This window comes from Stegodyphus dumicola, chromosome X2, assembly GCF_044657685.1.
Source record: "Stegodyphus dumicola isolate Sdum_Otavi_A_Nest chromosome X2, ASM4465768v1".
Taxonomy (NCBI): domain Eukaryota; kingdom Metazoa; phylum Arthropoda; class Arachnida; order Araneae; family Eresidae; genus Stegodyphus; species Stegodyphus dumicola.
Genome location: NC_140781.1, coordinates 139947667 through 139972775, shown reverse-complemented (window position 1 = coordinate 139972775; position 25109 = coordinate 139947667). Strand labels below are relative to the sequence as shown.

The following is a 25109-nucleotide window of genomic DNA, read 5'->3' as shown; positions in this document are numbered from 1 at the left end:
TCCTTTCAACTTCTGCCTTCTGGGTACGCGGACGGTTGTTTTCGAATTTCCTTTTTGGGCCTTGACCTTCGAGCTTCGATGAGTTAGCTTGATAGCTCTTTCCCCATAAGAGCAGTTTGCATTTCTGGTCTGCTCATTTGAAGATTGCCTTCGGATACTTTGAGAATACGATGCCCCTCTAGCTTTTCCCGCTATTCTGCGATTTTGAAACTTGACCGCCAATTCGAAGAGCTCCTACAATGTGCTTGGGTTTCTAATTTCGAAGTAGTCTTGAACAGCAGGTAACAATCTTGGTAAGATTATTTCAATAATATCCGCGTCGGGTTTCTTCCCATACAGCATATCCGTCAGCTTAATTTTTCGCAGAATAACGTCCGTCAACTCTTCTATATTCCTTTGATAAAAACTATACAGTTCGGCTTCTAGACTTGCTCGATCTTTCACTATGGGGAAGGCCTTTAATAACGATTTTTTGAAATTTTCAAATGTATATGTCTGGCCTCCGAAATCCCCTAATAAAAATTTGCCTATATTCTTCCACCATAGCGCGGCCTGTCCTCTTAGTGCAGATGTGGCGATGGCAACTTTTTGTCTTTCAGGCACAGGGTAGAGCTGGAAGTGATTTTCGATGCCTTCTAGGAATATCGCCACCGAATTTTTTCCGTCGAAATTGACGTTTGGCTTAATTGACGTTCTCATCGTCTGGACCAGGTATCCAAATCCTTCCAATTGGCTTGCCATTTCTTGTTGTTGTCCAGCAACTTCCATCCAATTTTCGGCCATTTCAGTTCGACAAGTGTTCGGGCGCCAATGTAACATTGCGCGCTTCCAACCTGCACGCAACAATAGTGGTGATTGCTAAGAACTGGAAAGTAGACCAAAGTCTTGAGAAGGGTTTAAATCCCTTTTTATTCAATTTTAGAAATTACAAATGCGTGCTCTTGACGCTCACAAACTACGCCAACCCGGCGGTAAAATAAAAATAAGAAACTAAGAAAAGAATAGTAACAAGTGACTAACTACGAGGCTCTCTTAACGTAACTAACCTCACCGCGTTCTAAAATACCGCTGATAATTCAGCAAACTGTGAATATTACGTTGAAAGATTAACAATCTGCCGAGGCAAACACACAGGCCGAAACACGTGGTTCTTCGATTTCTAACTAGCCACCTCCACGCTCGTGAAGCAAGAAAGCACACCTTCGAACTCGTTTCCCTTCTGTTTAACTCAGAAACTTCCGCTGACTATTTTGAATCCTTGCGCGTTCTACTAAAATTTACATACTCTGGCATTGGCAATTCCAGGGGAAAGTAAGGCTTGACAGGAAAGATAGTTTAAACTTAAAATAAATGTTAGTTAAAATAAATATAAACCCTACAAAATATCCACATACACATTAAGAAAATCCTATTCATTAGAAACAGTAAAACGTTACCAATACTTAAATGAAATGTAAAATATTGTAATGCACTAATATAAAACCTGAGTAACAAATAATTTTCCAATAAGCAGTATAAGGTTAAAAAGAGTTTTCTTATAACTTATCAAATTTTATGAAGTAAGAGTAAGGTAATGAATTAACGATTTTAGAAATTTTCCTTTATTTTCTAAATCTACCCTTTTAATGCAACGAGAAAATTCAATGATACTCGTATTTTATTTTTATGTAGGCATGCGCATTTCTCCTAACAGACGAAAATCCGAATATCTCACTTTTCCAAAGATTTAGCTTTAGACTTACTTTCATCGGAAAAGGAAAATAATTATACTTAAAAACAGGATATCTTCTAAAAGACCTTGAAACAATCACGATCACATCTATATGTAGCACTCAGTGGTTTAGTTTCAAACAAATTTTGATATTTTTTAATCATACAATGCATACGACTGCAACAGCTATTTCAATGGCGTTTTCATACTCACATTGTGTAAAAGACTTATAGTTTTGACTATTTTAATTGATAATATTGAGCAATACATTGATTATTTTCAGAAAACGTCATTTCAGAATCATATTTAACCACTCTCAAACTTTTGAGCAACACTTTCTACCATAATGACAACCAGATACTACATTATTTTTTACAGAAACATGAATTTTTTTTTTCTAATTCCTCTTTTAGAGATACTAATAAATTCTGCTATAGAAAGAAAATTCAGTTCCTATTATAAATCTACACGCTATTTGCAAAGAGAAAAGATACTCTAGATGATAACATAGCATCACATCACCCATATATTTTTAAAAATTTAGAACAATTTCAGTAAGGCAAATTATCTACGGAGTTTTCAAATACAGCTACATTTCTGACCTAACATACCGCTCATTTACTTCTATACCATTTAAATAAAACCAAACAATTAATAATATATTTGAATTTTCGATAAAGTTTAATACATCTATACAGTTATTTAATTCATGAAGTACCAAATTTTAAAAATTATAAGAGTAAAATCATCACTATTTCAGAATTTAGGAAAAGATCTTATACAATGAGAGTGAATATATACCGAACTTCATGCAAAATTTTTATTGTTTCATACCAAACATTTCACTATTTCGTAGATTCTAAGAACATAGCCCAATCTTTTCCAAAGAATATATATCATTTCTCATTAATTAGAGAGTGCCATACGAGTTTAATTGCAGGTGCTTACTGAATGACACTAAAAATTTCAAGGAAAAAATCAAATATTTTTCATCTTTCATAAAATTTTGTGAATAACAATGATATTTCACAAGAGCTAGAAGACTTAATGCAATGAAACAGTATCAAAAATAGAAAACTATTTTCAAAAATCTGAATTCCCATTGAAAAGTTTAGATATTCTTATGTAAAGTTATATCCGAAGTTATATCACTTCAGTCGTAAGTAATATGGGTATAAAATGTCATTAATTCGTTGTAATAGTTTGCGTATGAAAAATATAAACTTTTATTTTCGGAAGAAATACCAGAAATATATCAAATCATATCATAAATCTGGTTGGTCTTCAAGTTCGACTGAATATTGGTAAAGTTTTACTGTTTCTAATGAATAGGATTTTCTTACTGTGTATGTGGATATTTAATTGCATTTTTCTCAACAACGCTTGGGAGTAATTTAATAATATGTCGCATAAATATGCTTTTTTTAAAAAAAACCTAATTGAAAGTTAATTAAAATTAGTATTAGTATTAAACGGATTTAAAGTGCTAATTGTACTACAGAATGATTCATGACGTTTCTGTGTATACTGACAAGGGTAGATAAAGTGAACTTCAGGTTTTTCCCAGTGATAGTAAAATCTGGATAAGAATCTGTTAAGACTCATTTTTAGGTAAATAAATTGCTTTCTAGCGCACATTTTCTAAACATTTGTTGGAAATTCTGGGTAAATAACTTGAATTCGGTAAAGGTTATATCCTCATTTGGGTAAAACCTTAAATATTCTACAGTGAAAAATGCCTATTTCATATTTAGTTGTTAATACTAAGAAATTAGTTCTAAGATAGTTATTCTATACGTTGGAAATACTTTACATGGTCTTTGAAGTTTTTCTCTCAGAAAAAAGTGATATTTAGCAAATTACAGGTCTCGAAAATGGATAGAAAGATTCTATAATGCAGACATATATGTACAATTATAAGAAAACGTAACACTTATTTAGGTGCAATTTTGTATTGAAAATTAGTTATTCCTCATTAAATGTGTATTAGGAAGGAATATTTAACTGCTATGATGAGTATTGCACGAAGAAATTTCTGTATTTGTGATGAAGAAAGTTAAAATATTCGAAATTATAGTGGAGATTTGGGTAAAATTACTCTTGCTCTTTGGTTCCTTCTGTAAATATAGGTATATTGGTAATGATATATCTTGTGTAGAGGTCTGGTAGTGTTTTACAAGATTTCATTCATAAGAAAATAAATTGGTAAATACGAGGGCCATCCAGGAAGTAGATTACGTTTCCGTCTGTGTCCGCTAGGGGCGGGGCTAGCGCGGCCATCTTGGGGTCAGAGCGTTGCGCAGCTCAGTCTGCATCTAGCCGTGCTAGTGAGAGGTTCGTGCTGTGCTCCGTTCAGATACTGTGACGGTTTGAAATGTCTGCGTTAATTGAAAATCCCGCGAGGTGCGCTCAGTAATAAGGTTTCTGACTGCAAAAAACTGTAAACCGATAGAAATCTATCGGCAGCTTCGTGAAGTGTATGGGGACAACATTATCACTGAAGGTGGAGTGCGTCAGTGGGTCATAAGATTTCAAAATGGCCGAACCAATGTCACGACGAAGATCGAAGTGGGAGACCCAGCATAGTGACCGCCGAACTTCTCGAAAAAGTCGATGCTAAAGTCCGTGAAAATCGAAATTTCACAATAACGGAACTTTCTTTGAGTTTTCCACAAATTTCGCGAAGTTTGTTGCACGAAATCATCAGCGAAAAGCTTGGTTACCACAAGTTTTGTGCAAGATGGATTCCAAAAATCTTGACAGAGGACCACAAAAATCAGCGAATGGCTGCAGCGTTGAACTTTTTGGACGCTTACCATAAGGATGGTGACTCTTTACTCGATCGCATCGTTACTGGTGACGAAACATGGGTGAAACATGTGAACTGTGAAACGAAATTGCAATCAATGCAGTGGGGGCACACAAGTTCTCCCCAAAAACCCAAGAAATGCATGCAAACAATGTCGGCAAGGAAGATGATGGCGACTGTTTTTGGGACAGAAAAGGTGTAATTTTGGTGGACTTCCTGGAAAGAGGCACTACAATAAACTCTCAAAGGTATTGCCAAACTCTCCAAAAACTCAGAAGAGCAATTCAAAACAAGCGCAGAGGAATGTTGAGCTCTAAGATCTTGTTGATTCACGACAACGCCCGGCCCCACACGGCAAATGTCACTCGTAAAGTTCTTGAATCTTTTAAGTGGGAGTTGTTTCCTCATCCGCCGTACAGTCCCGACCTGGCACCGAGCGACTTCCACCTATTCCCAGCAATGAAGAAGTGGCTGGCTATGCAGCGTTTTGATGACGACGCACAGCTGCAAGAAGAGGTAACGAAGTGGTTGAAGGCGCAGGCGGCCGAATTTTTCGACGAAGGAATTTCCAAGCTCGTACATCGCTACGATAAATGCCTTAATTTGTATGGTGACTATGTAGAAAAGTAGTATTTGAGTGTGGCTTTCATCTGTATATAATAAAATTTGTTTCCTATACTTTGTTTATTTTTTTATTCCAAAACGTAATCTACTTTCTGGATAGCCCTCGTAAATTAATGCAAACTGACATTTGCGAAAAGAACATTTTAGTCTAAGAAATTAAAAAATTGTCTATATATTAAACTGTCTAGTGAATTAAGTTGGAACTGGACAAAGATAAAAAAAATGCGTTAACATTATGTGTTAGAAATAAATGCATATCAATAAAACAAATTTTCAAAAGATGAAATTGTAACCAATGGGTAAAATCGATTGTCTTTCATCTCTTATTTAAAACTGGAAATGTATTAGGTCTTTCTTTTGGATATGTAACCAAAATATACGGCAATTTCACATGAAAATCATTCATGAAGGCAGAAATATGCATACTTAGTGTAGGAGAAGGTAATAAAGTGAAAATTTACATAGTCGAGACATTTAAAGTGATGTAGAATGCATTCAATTAGTACAAATTACTGAATTAAAAGGTACTGAGCGTTCAAAATAATAAGAAAGAATTTTGTATGAGTACATGAAAGAATGAATATGGATCTAGAATTATGGATGAAAGTTGAGATTTCATTCTAAAAATTCGGAATCTATCAAACTAGCTTAATGAGAATCAAGATTCAAAACTGAACATTGGTAACACTGAAGAGCTTAAAAACATATATTCAGATATAAAGGGTATTAAGAATTAAAAAGAAATGCCAGAATATGCAGGAAATGTTAAAGTTTGAAAATGCGAATGAAGTCAATAATGAAGTAAAGTAGTAGGATAAGTCATGGTAAGAGTACTACAGGATGATAAATTGTAGAATTGGCAAATTAAAATAGTACTATAAAATATGGACTATGTAAGGGCTATTCAACGAATTTGATATGAATAACAGTTAAAGGTTATAAAATAAAATGCTTAATTGAAATCGATCTCTATTTTTAAGAAATTTAAGCGTGTTAATTTAGCTGAAATAGTCAAATCACAAGCGCAATTACAATCAAAAATTATAAAACAGAGTTCAACTTTAGAGTATGTTGGAAACTAGAAAGAAACCCAGTGCCAGAAAAGTATGAAAATTACATCTAAAATTAACTAAAGTTCATGCGTATGGCAGGAAAATATAATAAACAAGTTCAAAATTAGAGTACTTTAAAAATTACGAAGGTATAAAATGTACGAAACATGTTAAAAATAATATCTAAAGTTGAATAAAGCTCATATACATGGCAAGAAAATAGAGGAATTAAGCTAAAATTAAGAGCCTGTTTGAAATTAGAAGTGTTAAAACGTATGAAAGTTGTTACAAAGTAAATGAAAGTCATGTGAAAATATAAGAAATTAGTTAAAATTCTTAGTATGTTGGAAACTAAAAACAATAAAAAACAGAAAAGGAGTTAAAATTTACATCTAGAATTAAATAAGTTAGGTTGTAGAGTTGCGCGCCTCCAACTTGCACGCAACCCAGAGGTGACTGTTGAAACTGGAAAATAGACAGAGTCTTGCTAAGGCTTTAAATCCCTTTTTTTTCAACTTAAGAAGTTACATTTGCGTGCTCTTGACGCTCACAAACTACGCCGACCCGGCGGTAAAATAAAAATAAGAACCTGAAAAGAAAAAATAACAAGACTCTAACTACGAGGCTCTCTAAACGTAACTAACCTCACCGCGTTTTACAATACCGCTGCTAATTCAGCAAACTTTGAATATCACGTTGAACAATTAACAATTCTCCGAGGCAAGCACACAGGCCGAAACGCGGGGTTCTTGAATTTCTGTCTAACTACCTCCGCGCTCGTGAAGTAAGAACAGCACACCTCGAACTCGTTTCCTTTCTATTTAACTCAGAATACTTCCGCTGATAATTTGAATCCTTGCGCGTTCTACTAAAATTTACATACTCTGGCATTGGCAGTTCCAGGGGAAAGTAAGGCTTGACAGGAAAGATAGTTTAAACTTAAAATAAATGTTAGTTAAAATAAATATAAACCCTACAAGGTATGTGGTAGAAAAATGTAATAAGCAAGTTCAAAATTAGAGTACTTTAAAAATTACGGAGGTTTAAAATGTACGAAACAAGTTAAAAATTACATCTAAAATTAAACAAAATTCATATATATGGTCGGAAAATATAGGAATTAAACTAAAATGTAAAGTATATTTGAAATTACGAAGTTTAAAACGTATGAAAGTAGCTATAAATTACTCGTAATTGAAAGTCATGTACATGGTGTGAAAATATAGCAAATTATTTACCATTCAGAGTTTGCTGAAAATTGAAAATGTTAAAATATAGAAAAGAATATTAATTAATTAATTAATATTCTTTTCTTAAAATTAAATAAAAATCAGGTATATGATGGATGTGAAAATATAGGAATTATGTTAAAATTAGGACTGTATTGGAAATTATGAAGGTTAAAATGTATGAGAGAAATCAACTAAAAGTCATGTATATAGTGTGAAAATATAAATTGGTTAAAAATTAGAGTATATGAAACAGTGTGAAGGTTAAAATGTGCAAAACAAGCTAGAAATGTTACATCTAATATTAAATACAAGTCAAGTATATGATCAGAAAATATAGGAACTATGTTAAAATACAGACTATGTTGAAGATCACTAACGTTAAAAAGAGCGAAAAAAGTTAAATTACATCTAACATTAAATAATATAACACATAAAAACGCGTGTTTTAGTAATTACAGTCCTAAAATATAACAAATAAGTTAAAAGTATGGCTAACAAGTATGAAAAAACTCTGGGTAAAATGAATTTAATAATAAAAATAAGTAATGTAATGAAGGTAACGAAAAGTAAATGTGGAACTATAAAAAGAAGATTTAAGAAATAAAATAAAATTTTGAGTGTATAGGATCCCTCAATCATTAAATTCAAAAATAATCGTCATTAAGGTTACCTAGGAAATAATCATCATATACGTAGTAAAATAGTTAGAATACGAAGAAAAAGCACGAAGGCTAAAAATTTATTAACGAAGGAAATCAGCTCCGGTAAATCAGCCAAATATAATTGTGATGACATGTAGCAGTTTTGTAGATATTCATTCATAGGATAAATATAAGTAAGAAAGTAAGTATCTTCCAAAGAGGTGAAGGAAGCATTTTATTATATAGTAATCCCTGTTTAAATAAAATCAAAGACGTACTTGATGTATGTTTTTAAGAACTTAATATAAGTAAGTAAGTTTACACATTATCATATAACTACTAAATGTCTAAATCACCAAATTAAAACATAGTACTCACTATGATTTGTATTTTAATAAACTTATGATTAAAATGTATTGCCTGTATGAAACCCATTATATGTAGCAGTATTATAGACATTCAACCTTCGGGTAAATGCAAGTAAAAACATAAATATTTTCCAAAAACTGTTAAGGAAACATTTCATTTTATATCTGTTTAACAAAAATAAAACACCTACTTGATATACATTTTTAAGAATTCAATATAAATAAGCAAGTTTACACATTATCATATAACTACACAATGCCTAAATCACCTAATTAATAAAACCTCAGCACACGTCCTTTTTCTATGACGTAGCAACTACCCTACTCCCATCCACCTCCTGATAAGGCTCCCTGTCCCCATTTTCAGATAAGCCTCCCTCCCACGGCTAACCCTTCCTTCTAGGGATCTCCTTCAACTCCAGATCATTAAGATCCCGGTCCAGAACTCTCATTTCCTCTACTACAGACAATTTAAATAGATCTTAAAATTTAGCATGAAAAATAATGTAAGCATTTTTTGGGGGTTAATTTGAATTATAACATCCCATTGGATTCTTTTCTTACATAATCTTTTGTGTTTATTAATATTTGCAAGAATAATTTCTAAAAAAATACAGTTTGTTACATCCAGTTGTATGGTTTAATTCCTAGTCATTATATTCTTGGAGCAATGCTGGAACACATTTTGTTTTTAATTAGAATAGTATTTTATCAAATGTGGGGAAGGGTGAAATCATCATCACTCTTTGAATCTTTTGTACTGCAATATACAACCGAATTGTCATATTTATTCACTAATAATTTTATCGTACAAATATGGAGAAGGCAAAATGACATGAATAATTTATTTTCCGATGTATGGTGATTATAGAAGGAACATAACGAGTGAAAAGTATTCATGCATAAAGTATCAGCAACTTTCACAATATTATATATTTAAAATAAATCTACACCGCAATAAGAATACATAATCATATTACAATATTTAATAAGGTATTTCTACTCCCTTGTATCTTAAAACTTTCCCGCTCTTTTAATTATCATTTACTACTTAGACTTCATTGCTGCTATCTGTTTTAGATTGCAAATCATTGCCACTGTCACTGTTGTTATTCAGTCTGTCTTCCTAAATGATACGATCTTTACAATTATCAAAAGCATTAAATATTCCAGTTTCATATCCACACACTGTTGCATATACAGAGAAGCTTTGGCAACACATAAGATATCTGCTGATCTACAGAAAGTTCTATATGAAGAGTGAAAATCATTAACTACGTTAAAAACTGTCCTTTGAATGCCCATCTTTATTCGCAAATATGTGAAGAAATAGGAAATAGTCATATCCAGCTTGTTTTTCATACCAATGTTTGTTGGCTATCTCGAGAAAAAAATTCTAAATCGATCGTTTGAACTTAGACATGAACTTCAATGTTTTCTTAATGATAGATTTGAGTTGAGAAATTATTTACATTACTGGAAATGGCTTTGTAAACTAGCATACTTAGGAGATATATTCTCTGTTTTAAATTGCCTCAACTTATCATTACAAGGCAAAGAAATTTCATTATTTCATGTTCACCATAAAGTGAACGCTGCCATCGCAAAAGAGATTTATGGCAAAAGAGAGATGGTAATGGAGAAGTAGACTCGTTTCCCTCTCTGTATGAGTTTGTAACAAGTTCGACTATTAAAACTGACGCTGATACTGTGAAATGCATAACACAGCATTTAGAGAGTTTGCAAGTGAGCTTGAAAAACTATTTCCGTGATTTAAACAAAAATATTGAATGGATAATATATCGTTTAACATTAACACAACATCCATGCCAGAAGATTTGTCGCTTGCGGAAGAGCCAATTGCAAGAATTGACTTCAAACAAATTCTTGAAAAATAAACATAAGGTATATACTTTCTAACATCATTCTGGTTACAAATGCAACATGTGTATCTGGTTTTAACAGAAAAAGTTCTGAAATACATCTTGCCTTTTATAACTTCATATTTATGTGAAGTTTTTTTTTTTTTTTTTTTTTTTTTTTTCAGTACAGTAGAAGTCCAGAAATCCTCAAAGCTTGGGACCAGAGGTTGTGCGGATTTCAGGACAGAAAAGATAAAGCACAATATTCGGACTAAAAGTGCAAAATAAATAAGGTGTATTAGATACATTTAATTAAATTATATACATTACTGCAATAATTTATTATATGCATTAAATTTTTATTACATATATGATTATATTATTCATTGTATTATATGTACACAGCATTGAGGTTTGCCGATTTCGCCTCATGCAAAGATTTCCGGTTTCGGATTGCAGTGTTAGACTCACTGTTGCTGTAAAATGTCAACAGCTTTTTCTTTATTTTTCCGTATATCATACACAATCATGTCGCAATTCCATACCGTTCTGCTATTAAATGGAGGAGTAGCACCTGCCTCCATCTTTTACAGAATTTGCACTTTTTACGTTACTGTCAATGCAACGTGTTTATGTTTTTCAAAGTTGCAAGCAGTAAAATGAGTGTGTCTCTTATCTGTCATTGTATTAACAAGGGCTGAAATTTAAAATATTCTTAATTTATCCACAAAATATCCGGATAAAAAGGAAGACAGCACGAAAGAATTTCGTGAAATAACAAAGCTCAGAAAATACAGCAACGGGAATCGTGAACTTGAACAAAGAGTTGAATGAATCGTCTGCTTTTTACCTCGATGCAGATTAGAAGGAAAAAAACTTATCTTATTTTTTAAACTTTTTTATGTCAATAATTTGGTATTTCCCTTATGACTCATTATTATTCGGTAATTATGACATCATTATTCGGTAAATATTTTTTCTTCGATATTTCGTACTCAATGTTGCGGTTTCCGAAACCTATAAACTGAATGTTTATATTCTGAGAAACAACGCAGATTTTCGGTATTTGACTGTATTTGTAGACATTAAGTCGAAAAAATGGAACAGACTATTGGACGTGGAATCGCATCTGAGATTAAAATTAACAACCAGGGAACAAAACTATGACAATCTGTCATCTCAGCACAAACAATTTCATTCTTCTCATTAATCCAAATAAATGTTATTTATAGTGTAACATTTATTTATATTAATGCCATAGAAAATCAAATTTATAGTAGTGAAGATGAGCGGGATTATGAGTTAAATAACGTGGATATAAATATTACTATTGGAGGCTGCAATTTAACAGTTGTGATGACAGTAGTGTTTTTGACAGTAACAATAATGTAGTATGCCCTAAATAGAGATGACTTTAAAGAGATCAGGGAGAGTTCATTTTTTTTAAAAAAGTGGTGACGTCTTGTAGATTGAGTCGGCTGGGAAAACTCTCTAAAAGCCGAGATAAAAAATTTCTCTGGCTCAGAGTTATTAAAAAAACTTTTTGTTAATTTTTATATTGTCTTTAGACAGTATAAAAATTAACTCTACCCCCCTTATTTGGTTCGAATCAGGTCTCAACATGTTTCAACATGTTTGTAAAACAGATTTTCAAGAACGATATGACTCATTTTTTTCTTAGAAATCTATTTTTAGAAAGGGTGAGGCATCATTTCCAGAGAGAAAGGGTGGTAGAGCTAATTTTTATAATGTCTAAACACATTATAAAATTTAACAAAAAGTTTTTTTCTCACATCTAGGTTAGAGAATTTTTTCTGAGAGAGCTCAGAGAGATTTTTTTCCGTTCTTCTCCGACGATGGAAAGGGAAAAATACTGATCCAATTTCCCTACGCTTTAGGGAAAAAAAATACTTATGAAGTATTCATGTGTTGAAATTGGCTATTCAAATGAGTTGTGTTCTGTTTCTCATTGGAACTGCTCAATGGCAAGTCCACTCGTCTCGTTCTTTGGGGTAGGGGATGAAAGTTTAGCGGTTTGTTGAAATCGATGACAGTTTCCTCTTTAGCCGGCGGAACTGTAAACCAATTCCGTCTTAATTCCTCTAATGTCTTTGAAAGCCTTTCTACTTGTTCTGCTAAGGTTTCCTCGGTACTTATAGTCTCTCTTAGTTTAGGGGGGATTGGTTAGAACAGAGGGTATAGTGCGGGAGATTGGGATCGTTGTGAAATCTTTCTCTATATGTGTTTCGTGTAACTTGGAATATTTTTTTCCTTCTTCTTCTGGTAGACTTTGGTAGAGTTATTCAAAAGAAATGGAATGGGAAAGAAATAAACACATAACGAAAAAGGAACTCTTTTTATTATTTTCTAGGAATTCACATATATAAAAAAACCCATACCATTACATTAATGAACATTCAAGGAATCTTTCCAAGACCAAATTTTAGAAGAGGACCACAAAAAGTACTCTTGAGGATTCTCTTTCTGGTCTAGGTGAGATAAAGGTTGAGACCAATATTCTTGGGTTTCTAAAGCGTCCCAATTTGAACATTTCATCCTCCTCCTCCTCATTGTCACACGGGTTCTCCTGGGGAGCCTCGACCTCGTACACTTCTTCCTCCTCCACCACCTCTTCCTCTTCTTCTTTTTCGAAGGTTTTTGCTCTCTGGGGGTACGAATGTAGTTTCCTGAGAACATGACTGCCCTCCTTCAAATTGTATCGAAAATTCTTCACCTTGTTCTCGGCACAATAAATCAAATGCTGCTTGCGGAAAAATTGGTGTCGTGTGCATTTTGTCTTGTATCGCCACTCGGTTTTCCCCGGGACGTATAACTCGTAAACGGGCTGCTGACAGAGATTGCTGAAGTATTCGGCTTTATCGCATCCATTGACATAGATCGCCTCCACAATTTCGGTCAGCATTTTCAGAATCGTAGGAAGATGCTCGTAGGAAAGACAACCCTCGGTCCATTGCAGGCCGTGTCGGTTTCGCATGGTCTGGTTGATCGCAGCTCGATTGCGGGACGATAAGTCATCGTAATGGACAGGAGGGAGAAAAATCATGGATCCGCATAAGGTTAAATCATAGGTGATGTAGCCCAGTTCATTCAAGATGAAACACATTTCTCCAGTCTTGTGATCATGGCAGAGAAAGGACTCCATGTCCAAAACAATGTAGGAAACTTTGAGAGCTTTGGCACTCATGATGTCCATATTCATTGAAAAAAAATTCTCTCTCTCTCTTTCTCTCTGTGTGTGTCCTGAAGAAAAAAGGATTAGCGCTGTCTCTACGATCTCCTCTTTTATAGAGAGAGATAGACAAGGGAGCACGTGGCACGTCGTATGAATCTTGGGAAAGGTCACATTTTTTTGTTATCGTGCGCCTTTCAATAAATAAATAATAAAGGTCACCTTGGAAAGAAAGACAACATAGAACTCGTGCTCGACTTTGAAGGTTTCTACGATTCTCAAGGATCCTTTATTGTGAAAGAATTGGCTTACGTCACGTCGGACGGCACTTCTCGAGGGGTATTTGTTTTCAAACCCTCGTTTCCATGGAAAATGCTCACCGAAAAAGAAAAACGAACAGCTGTGTGGGCGAGTGATTATTATCACGGCTTGTCGTGGTACGAAGGAGAAATTCCGTACAGTTATTTCCCATGGTTGTTAAATATGTTGACGGAACCCTTTTCCGTGGTTTGGGTGCGAGGAGAAACGAAACGGCGGTTTTTAGAGAAATGGTTGCAAAGATCCATTTGTCGTATTTCAGGATCTACGAAAGAGATTCTCAAATACAATGGGATCGAACGAATGAATTGTCCTAACCATACAAAAGGTTTCTTCCATTGCGCTCTACAAAAAGTGGTTCGGTATCATTATTATTTAAAGACACAGAGAAGAAATTCGCAAGGTCGATCATGCAAAATCCAATTTTGAGAGAACCCCCTAAAAAAATACAATGTTACCTCTTCAACAGCATGGATGGTTTTGAAGCGTAACTTGGAATTCTTAAATAGATCAGAAAGAGTTCATTTATAAAAAAATGGTGATGTCTTGTCGATCGAGTCGGCTGGAAAAAATTTCTGAAAGCCGAGAAAAAAATTCTCTGGCTCAGATTTATAAAAAAAAGCACTTTTTGTTAATTTTTATCATGTCTTTAGACATGATAAAAATTAACTCTCTCCACCCTTATTTTGTTTGAGTCAGGTCTCAACATGTTTCAACATTTTTCTAAAACCAATTTCCAAGAAAGATATGCCTCATTCCTCTCTTAGAAATCTATTTTTAGAAAGGGTGAGACATCATTCCCAGAGAAAAAGTGTGGGTAGAGTTAATTTTTATAAAGTCTAAAGACATTATAAAAATTAACAAAAAAAAATTTTTTTTAAATCTGAGCCAGAGAATTTTTTTCCTCGTCTCTCAGAAATTTTCCCCAGCCGACTCAATCCAAGAGACATCACCATTTTTTTAAGAATATTCTTTCGGTTATTTATTTTTTTTTTAATTCTGAGCCAGACATACCCATTGACTTTCACAAATTTTTTACTCCCCCCTCCTTCCTTTTTCCTAAACTATAATAGAAACATTGTGGAATCTCATTTTTCGAAGCTAATCCACAGTTCTCCAATCAAAAGGGTTACTATAAAGGGGTTGGTTTGAATGCATTTATTTGCAAATTCTATAGGATTCTGTTGAGAAGGAGTAGGTGTATTGCAGAGTCGTTTTCTTAATGGAAGCCTAGTCTCATCAGAGGGTCTTTTCTGGGGATCGTACATAGAATGTTTTTCAGTAGGAATGGTTTCTCTCTGATCCTCAAGAGATATAGGGGAGTCCTGTCTTGAGAGATTGAGCGGTCCCTCATCCTCGAGGGGTCTTGACAAAAGGAGAGGAGTTTCGGTTCCCTTATCATCGTAGGGTCTTGACAAATCGAGAGGTCCCCCATCTTCGAGGGGTCTTGACAAAGGGAGGAGAGGTCCCTCCTCTTCGAGGGGTCTTGACAAGGGGAGGACAGGTCCTTCCTCTTCGAGGGGTCCCTCATTCTCGAGAGGTCTTGGTAAAGGAAGAGGTTTTTCATCCTCGAGGGGTTTTGACAAATGGAGTCGGTTTTCATCCTCGAAGGGTTTTGACAAATGGAGGAGAGGAATCTGAACAGACTCCTTCGTCTCCTCATCCTCATGGATAAAGATAGCCTTTCGGAAAGACCTTTTTACTTCTGAACAGGCTCCCCCTCCTCCTCATCCGCCTCCTCTTCATCATCGGTGAGAGAGATGGGATAGCTTTTCAACCATTCTATCTTTTCTTGCTCGATAATTTTTTGAAAAGTCGTGGACTCGTTCAGATGATTGTCCTCGAGAATATAATATGGGTTCTTCCCAGTCCTCACGATCGAGTGAGTTTCGTGCAGAAATTTGTGCAACTAGTCGCTAAAATGAACGAGGATCCCCCTTTTTCTTCTCAAGACGATTTATGATACTGTTCATTTGCGGGAGGGTTAGAAAGGTGGACGTGTAATGATATTTGGCTCCTTTCATCGACAAAATGTGTGTATCCAAAGTAGAAATTTCACGAGCCGTGAAAACGTTTTCGTCGGCCAGAAATTGGTCCCGCATCTTGTGGTAGCTACCCACGATATGATAACCCGCAAATTTTGAAAAATCGTAGGCTTTTAAGTAAATGACTCCTTGGATGACATAAAAGGAAAGTTCAAAATTTTTATATTTGAAAGGGATACACGTGGTGAGCTGGGGATTCCCAAAAAATACGACTTTTTGGCTCTCCTGTTCTATTTATATATAGAGAGAGAGACCCCCTTCCTCTCCCTTCTTCCTCTATATCTCTGCACGTCCTTGGGATAGAAAGGGTGACTGAAAAATTATGAACGTCATGGTTGGTTAGTTTTTTAATTATTACTTTCACTTCCTCATTCCAACCCACTCAAAAAAATAGCTCAGGGAGATAAGGTTTCTTGGAAAAGATATATATAAACAAAAAAAGAATGAAAATGACGTCATAGAGACTCTATGTGTATATAAAAATGCGAGAGCACTGACCGAGATCCATTTTATTCCATTGGGAGCCATGTCGCTGTTAGATGTTTTTCCAGCTCAACCGGTTTCGGGTGTAGAAGATTTGAAGTCGCTCACGCAAATCACCCACTTGAAAATATTTCTGGCACGTCATTGTGCTAAATTTATTCCTCATTTACCAACTCATCGAGGAACCGTCTCTTTGAAGCATGATGTCGAATTCTCCGACCTGCTCGTTCAGAACCTGTAAAGGAATTTATTCGACTCTCAAAAAACGAAAGAGAAATCCCCATCTCTTGGAACCGGGTGGATCGAGCTTTGAGAAGGCCCATTCAAACAGACCGGAGATATACGGATCCGCGCATGAGTTCTCGGTGGAAGAATATTTTTCTCACGAAAAGATACTTTACGTTTAGAGTGAGAACGATGGCCGAGGACGAAGTTCATATTTATCAAACCACAGCCTCCCCCGTCTATTACGAATCAGCGGCTCCCAATCTCCAGGAAAGAAGTTTTAAAGTCACCGACAGGACGAAATTTAAGAAATATATTCTAAGACCTTTCCAAAACTACGTCGTCCCTCCAAAGACGTGTTACCTCATCATCACGACCCAAAAGAGCCTCTTTCTCGTGGATCGGTGCCCGTGGACTCTTTGGAAACAAATGAAAAAGGAGATTCCTTTCCAAACGCCGACGACGTTTCAAGAAGAGAACCCACGGCCACCTTCTTCCATCCCTTCTTTAGATGATGAGAGGAGATGGATGAAACCGTCTTGTCCCGGAACGAGATCGGCAAGTCAACGGAAAGAAATCGAAGTCATCACTATCGAAGATGAGGAAGAAAAGAAAAAATTACCGATTAAAAAACGGTTGACTTACCGCAACATGCCTGGCGGGGAAGATTCGTTCAAGAACCTAGAATCCTCTTCTCAGACTGGTTCAGACAGGCAGCCTCTTCCGGACTCCTCTCAGACGTGTCCAGAACCTCTTCCAGCATCCTCTCCTTCTTCTTCTTCTCCAACGTATCCCAAAATTTTAGACGTAGAACTCCCGCCGGGTCCAAAAGCTCCAACGTGTCCAGAGTTCATGGAGGTAGAACCTCAGCCTGGTCCAGAAGCTCCAACGTGTCCAGAAATGGAGGTAGAACCTCAGCCTGGTGCAAAAGTTCCAGCGCGTCCAGAGGTCGTGGAGGCAGAATCTCAGCCTGGTCCAGAAATCATGGATCCGCCCCCTCATCTCAAAGAGACTCCAAGAGTTTCAAGACAACCTTTGGAGGATCCAGCACTTCCCGTATGGAAGGATTATATGGACTTACAAAGTTTGATGAATCATGAAAAGGAAAATAATACTGATCTGTGGGTCAAAGATTGTTTAGATGACTTATCCTCGAATGAAATTGAACTGTTATGGAATTGTGTTTCTGAACTGACATCGGAAATGTTATAAAAATTTTTTTTCACAAATTGTATGATGGTCATGATAACAATAAAAAAATATTATATATATATATATACCAATCCTGGTGGCTTCCCAATTCAAAGAGAGAGTGTTACTCTACAGTGACCAAGACCATCAAGGCAAAGTTCACCTGCTCTACGAATTTATAAGAAAGACAGCCAGCACTTATATTCCTCCTACCTCAAGATCTTCGTGAGGGACTGCTATGCGCTCTGAACGCTCTGGAAACGCTAGCCTTGAGAGGCTCACACCTTGCAGAAAGCCCAACCCTAGCAGACATAGGAGTAAACACGTCGACGGTGCTGTGAATTTGCTCACTCGATTCAGCAAAATGCAAAAAGACAGGTGAAGCAGCTCCATGCAAGCAAAGATACTATACAGCAGGATGAGCACCCGGTTATAGAGGGCAAAGATGGCCAACCTACGTACACGCAAGCGGTAAAGCGGAGATGGAAAAGGAAGGTCACGAACAGGCCGACACTGCTGATCCTCCCTAAACGTGATGAACAGAGTGCGGATATACGCGGGGTACTAGAAAAGCATATCCAAATTGAAGATCTGGGTGTCAACCTTCGGGGCATTACGAACTTAAATAGTGGAGGTGTGGCGGTGCGATGCAACAACAAGGATGAAGTACAGAAGATAAGTCAGTTCCTATCTCAGCACGACAACCTAAAGGATACAGTACGCACGCGTATACCACGGAAGATAACACCGAAATGCACAATCGACAATGTACCGTACGGCACCTCGGAGGTGGAAGTACAAGAAATGCTACAAAAGTCTTGCAAACTTGGGAATGAAGAGTGTAGAGTCCTCTTCACACTTAGCGCCCAGACAGAAGAAATAGAGCCACAAAGTGGGTGATTGAATGTACAGTCCGTCACAAAAGTATTCGAACACCGGTACCCTATCAGAAAATGACAAGATGGCGTTTTTCATTCTCTCTCTCTCTGTGTGTCGTGTTATTCCATCCTAGGTTTTCTTCTCCCCCCATCTTGGAAAAAACTGGAAAAAATGGTCACGATCTCTTTTTGAATGGGGGGATGCCATTTTGAGAAAAAGCAGACGACCCCATCTTGGAGAATGAACATGACCGCTCTACACACCCTTTCTCTCTCTCTCTCTCTCTCTCTCTCTCTTTGAATTGGGAAGTCATTTTGGGAAAAAAGCAGACGATCCTATCTTGGAGAACGGAAATGAACGCCCCTCCCTCTCTCTTTGAAATGGGAAGCCATTTTGGGACCCTCTATTCTTGGGGAGGGAGAAACTGAAAACTGCACCCCGCTGTCTCTGAATGCAGAAAGCCATTTTGGGAAAAGCGGACCCTCTTCTTCTGATCTTGGAGAACTGGAAATGAATGCTCTACACGATCTCTCTTTAAATTCAGAAGGTATTTCGGGACCTTCTAATGTTGGAAAACTGAAATGAACGCTCTACGCCTTCTCTCTCTCTTTGAAATGAGTAGCCATTTTGGAGGATTCTCCACCCCCCCATCCTAACCTTGGAAAACTGAAATGAACGCTCTACACCTTCTCTCTCTCTCTCTGAAATGGGTAGCCATTTGAAAAACTCCCTAACTTTGGAAAAAAAGAAATGAACGCTCTACGCCATCTCTCTTTGAAAATGGGGAAGGGGTGCCAATTTGAGACCTCCCTCCCCTAAACTTGGAAAAAAACTGAAATGAACGCTCTACACTCTCTCTCTTTGGACATGGGTAGCTCTTTGGGGATCCTCTCCTCTTGGTAGAAAAAAGAATTGAAGTGAAGGCTCTACACAATCTCTCTTGGAATGGGATCCATATTTCGGGAAACGTAGAGCACCTCATGCTGGAAAACTGAAGTGGACCACCAAGATTGGACTCTCTATAATATTTTTTTATTGATATCATGACCCTCCTCCAATTTGTTAAAAAAACTGTTTTTTGTTTTGTTTTTTATCCCATTTCCGATGTGATTTCAGAAATACAATTCCATAACAGTTCAATTTCATTCGAGGTTAACTGATCTAAACAGTCTTTGACCCACCCATCCGTATGATTATTTTCTTCTTCCTGTTCCATCAAACCTTGTAAGTCCATATAATCATTCCATACGGGAAGGGCTGGATTCTCGCAAGGCTGTCTTGAAACACTTGGAGTCTCTTTGGGATGAGTGGAGGGATCTACGATGTCTGGACCCGGCTGCGATTCTGACTCCATGATTTCTGGACCCGTTGGAACTTGTGGACCCGGCTGAAATTCTGCCTCCATGATTTCTGGACCCGTTGGAACTTGTGGACCGGGCTGTGATTCTGCCTCCATGATTTCTGGACCCGTTGGAACTTGGGGACCCGGCTGACATTCTACCTCTACGATGTCGGGACTCGTTGAAGCTTGTGGACCCGTCTGACATTCTACCTCTACGATGTCGGGACAGGTTGGCGGAGAAAAAGAGGATACTGGAAGAGGTTCTGTCTGTGAGGAGTCCGAAAGAGGCTGCCTGTTTGAACAATTCGGGGAAGAAGAAGAAGAAGCTACTGGGTTCTGAAGCGAATCTTGCACGCCAGGTAGGTTCCGGTAAGTCGACCGTTTTTTAAGAGGTAATTTTTTTCTTCCTCCTCATCTTCAATCGTGATGACTTCAATTTCATTCCGTTGCCGGGTCGATTTTGTTTCGAGCCATGACGGTTTGGTCCAGCTCCTCTTATCATCTAAGGAAGGGATGGGTAAAGGTGGCGGGGGGTTTCTCCTCTTCTTCTTGAAACACCATCGGCGATTGGAAAGGAATCTCCTTTTTCAATTGTTTCCAAAGCGTCCACGAGCACCGATCGACGAGAAAGAGGCTCTTCTGGGTCGTGACGATGAGATATTGCGTTTTCGGGGGAACGACATAGTTTTGGAAAGGTCTTAGGATATATTTCTTATATTTCATCCTGTCGGTGACTTTAAAACTTCTTTCCTTCAGATTGGGGGACGATGATTCGTAATAAGCGAGAGGAGCGGCTGTGGTCTGAACAATATGAACTTCGTCCTCAGCCGTCGTTCTCACTCCAAACGTAAAGTATCGTTTCGTGAGAAAAATATTCTTCCACCGAAAACACGTGCGCGGATCCGTATATCGCCGATCTGTTTGAATGGGCCGTCTCAAAGCTCGATCCAACCGGTTCCAAGAGAAGGGAGATTCCTCTTTCGTTTGTTGTGATTCGAATAAATTTCTGTATATATTCTGAACGAGCAGGTTGGAGGATTCGACATCTTGATTGAAAGAAACGATCGCTTGATGAGGTGGTAAATGCGGAATAAATGTCGCACAATGACACGCCAAAAAGATTTTCAAGTTGGCGATTTGATTTAGCGTCTTCAAATCCTCCCCGTTCGAAATCCGTTGAGTTACAAAAACATCTAACAGCGACATGGCTCCCAATGGAAAAGAAATGATCTCGCCCAGTACTCTCGCCTTTTTATATATAGACACACACAGAGACATAGAGGCTCTATGACGTCCGTTTTATTTTATTTTATTTTATTTTTTGTTTCTCTCTCTCCTTTCCAAGAAATCTTATCTCCATGACCTCTTTTTCTTTTCTTAAAAGATGAGTGTGTGTGGGAATGAGGAAATGACAGTAATAATATAATAAAAAAAAAACTAATCAACCATGAACTTCTCCTTTTTCTAGAGTTACCCTTTCCATCCCAAGGACGTCCAGAGATAGAGGAAGAAGGGAGAGGAGGGGGAAGGTCACGCTCTCTTTCTCTATAAATAAAAAGGGAGAGCCCCAAAGTCGTATTTTTGTCCAAGTGGATCATGAGGAGGCATCCCCAGCTCACCACGTGTATTCCTTTCAAATATAAATATGTTGATCTTTCCTTTTATATATAATCCAAGGAGTCGTTTACTTGAAAGCCTCCGATTTTCCAAAATGTGCGGGTTATCATATCGTGGGGAGTTGTCAAAAGATGCGGGACGAAATTTTGTCCGAAGAAAACGTGTTGATGACTCGTGACATTCCACCTTTGGATGCACAAATTTTGTTAATGAAACGAGCCAAATATTTTTACACGTCCCACTTTCTAATCGTCTCGCAAATGCATAGGATTATAAATCGTCTTGAGAAGACAAAAGGGATTCTCGTTCATTTTAGTGAATGGTTGCACAAATGTCTGCACGAACCTCTCTCGATCGAGAAGACTGGGAAGAATGCCTATTATATTCATCTCGAGGATTCTCCTCCTTCGTCTCATCTTAACGAAGCCACGACTTTTGAAAAAATCCTCGAGCAAGAAAAAATAGAATGGTGGAACAACTACCCCATCCATCTCCCCGAGCATCAGGAGGAGCCTGTTCAGAAGAAAAAGAAGAAACCTTTCCAAAAGCCTATCCTCATCCTCCTCGATGATGGGGATGAGGAAAAGCCTGTTCAGATTCCTCTCCCTTTGTCAAAACCCGTCGAGGATGAAAAACCTCTCCCTTTCTCAACACCCCTCGAGGAGGAGAGACCCCTCGAGAAGGAGAGATCTCTCCCATTGTCAAACCTCCTCGAAGATGAAAAACCTCTCCCTTTCTCAAGACCCCTCGAGAAGGAGGGACCTCACCCTTTGTCCCTCGAAGATGAAAAACCTCTCCCTTTATCAAGTCCCCTCGAAAATGAGGGACCTCGCGATTTGTCAAGACCCCTCAGGGATAAAGGAACCGAAACTCCTCTCTCTTTCTCAAGACTCCTCGAAGAGCAGAGATCTTTCCCTTTCGAAGAGGAGGGACCTCTCGATTTGTCAAGACCTCTCGAGGATAAGGGAACCGAAACTCCTCTCCCTTTCTCAAGACTTCTCGAGGAGGAGGAGGAGGAGAGACCGCTCCATGTCTCAAGACAGGACCCCCCTCGATCTCTTGAGGATCCGAGGGAAACCATTCCTATTGAAAAGCAATCTATCGACGATCCTCAGAAAAGATCTTCGGATGAGACTAGACTTCCATGTAGAAAACGAATCTGCCACAATCATAATAATAATATACCCACCCCCTTTCAACAACAGAATCCTACAACATTTACAGATAAATGCATTCAAACCAATCCCTTTATAGTAACCCTTTTGATTGGAGAACCCGTGCATTAGCCTCTAAAAATTAGATTCTAGACTGTTTCTATGACCAGAATCTAGAGCCAATAGATAGGTCTAGCTCAGAATATTCTTTTTAAAAGAAAATAAATAAATAATCCAAAGACCATTCGTGAATATAAATGGTAAAGTCTCGAGTCGGCTGGAAAAAAATTTTCAGAGCTCAGAAAAAATTCTCCAACTCAGAGAAAAAAAACTTTTTGTTAATTTTTATCATTAGTCTTAGACATGATAAAAATTAACGACCCCTTCCCTTTTCGTCTGGGAATGTTGTCTCACTCTTTTGAAAAACAAATCGTGATTCATTCTTGGAATGATTGCCATTAGAAAGGATGAGTCATGGTCTATTTTTAGAAAGGGTAAGACATCCTTCCCAGACAAAAAGCGAAGGTCGTTAATTTTTATCATGTCTTTTTGACATGATAAAAGTTTTTTTTTTTGAGTTAGAGAATTTTATCTCAGCTCTGAGAAATTTTTTTATCCCAGCCGATTCGAGACTTTTCCATTTTTTTTAAAGAATGATTTCTCCCTGATCTATTTCAGAATTCCAAGTTTCGCTTCAGAACCATCTGTGCTGTTGAAGAAGTAACGTGATATATGTATTTTTTAATGAGTTCTGTCAAGATTGAATTGTGCAGGATCGACCTTGCGAATTTCTTCTCTGTGTCTTTAAATAATAATGATACCGAACCGCTTTTTGTAGAGCGCAATGGAAAAAACCTTTTGTATGGTTAGGACAATTCATCCGTTCGATCCCATTGTATTTGAGAATCTCTTGCGTCGATCCCGAAATGCAATAAATGGATCTTTGCAACCATTTCTCTAAAAACCGCCGTTTCGTTTCTCCTCTCATCCAAATCACGGAAAAGGTTTCCGTCAACATCATTAACACCCATGGAAAATAACTGTACGGAATTTCTCCTTCGTACCACGACAAGCCGTGATAATATTCACTCGCCCACACAGCGGTTCGTTTTTCTTTTTCGGTGAGCATTTTCCATGGAAACGGGGGTTTAAAAACAAATATCCCTCGAGAAGTACCGTCCAATGTGACGTAAGCCAATTCTTTCACAATAAAGGCTCCTTGAGAATCGTAGAAACGTCCAAACTCGAGCACGAGTTCCATGTTTTTTATTTCTTTTTCTTTCCAATGTGACCTTTATTAGTATTATTATGATGGATGTGTATTGAGATGCGTACGATATTATTCAAAAAAATATACGAATGTGACCTTTCCCAGAATTCATACGACCTGTCACGTGCAACCTTCTCTCTCTATAAAAGAGGAGATGGCGAGAGAACGCTATCATTTTTTTCCTTCAGGACACACACAGCGAGAGAGAGAGAGAGAGAATTTTGTTTTTCTTTTTTTTTTTTTTTTTCAATTGAAGATGGACCGTTTGACTGCCAAATCTCTCAAAGGTTCCTACATTGTTCTGGACATGGAATACTTTCTTTGTCGTGATCCAAAGACGGGAGATATATGTTTCAACTTGAAAGAACTGGGCTACATCACTTGCGATTTAACCTTATGCGGATCCATGATTTTTCTCCCTCCTGTCCATTACGATGACTTATCGTCCCGAATTCAAGCTGTGGTCAACGAGACTACAAGTAACCGACACGGCCTGCTATGGACCGAGGGTCGTCTTTCCTACGAGCATCTTCCTACGATCCTGAAAATGCTGACCGAAATTGTGGAGGTGATCTACGTCAATGGATACGATAAACCCGAATTTTTCAGCAAGCTCTGCCAGCGATCCGTTTACGAGTTTTACATCCAGGGGAAAACCGAGTGGCGGAACGAGTCGAAATGCACGCGACACCAATTATTCCAAAAGATGATTCATTGTGCCGAGAAGAACGTGAGAAATTTTCGATACCATTTGATGGAGGGTAGTTACGTTCTCCGGAAACTACATTGTTACCTCTCCGAGAGCAAAGCCGTCGAAGACGAAGAGGAGGCGGAAGAGGAAGAATCTCCCCAGGAGAACCCGTGCGACGATGAGGAGGAGGAGGATGAACTTCTAATAATAATAATAATAATAATAATAATAATAATAATAATAATAATAATAATAAATGTTTAAGTTGGGACGCTTCAGGGACCCAAGAATATTGGTCTCAACCCTTATCTCACCTAGACCTGAAAGAGAATCCTCAAGTGTACTCTTTGTGGTCCTCTTCTAAAATTTGGTCTTGGAGAGATCCCTTGAATGTTCATGAATGGA

The 25109-nt window shown here is 37.4% G+C and overlaps 1 protein-coding gene across 1 annotated transcript in view; it reads right to left on the bottom strand.

The window, feature by feature from the left end:
* The window catches only part of LOC146992924 (uncharacterized), a 37908-nt gene extending 17258 nt beyond the window's left edge, over positions 1 to 20650 (bottom strand). Inside the window, exon 1 of the mRNA XM_085809655.1 lies at positions 17206 to 20650. Within this exon, the coding sequence (XP_085665781.1) occupies positions 17206 to 17213 (8 nt within the window). The 5' untranslated portion in view covers positions 17214 to 20650. The remainder of the gene's footprint in view (positions 1 to 17205) is intronic.
* Positions 20651 to 25109: the final 4459 nt, after the last annotated feature.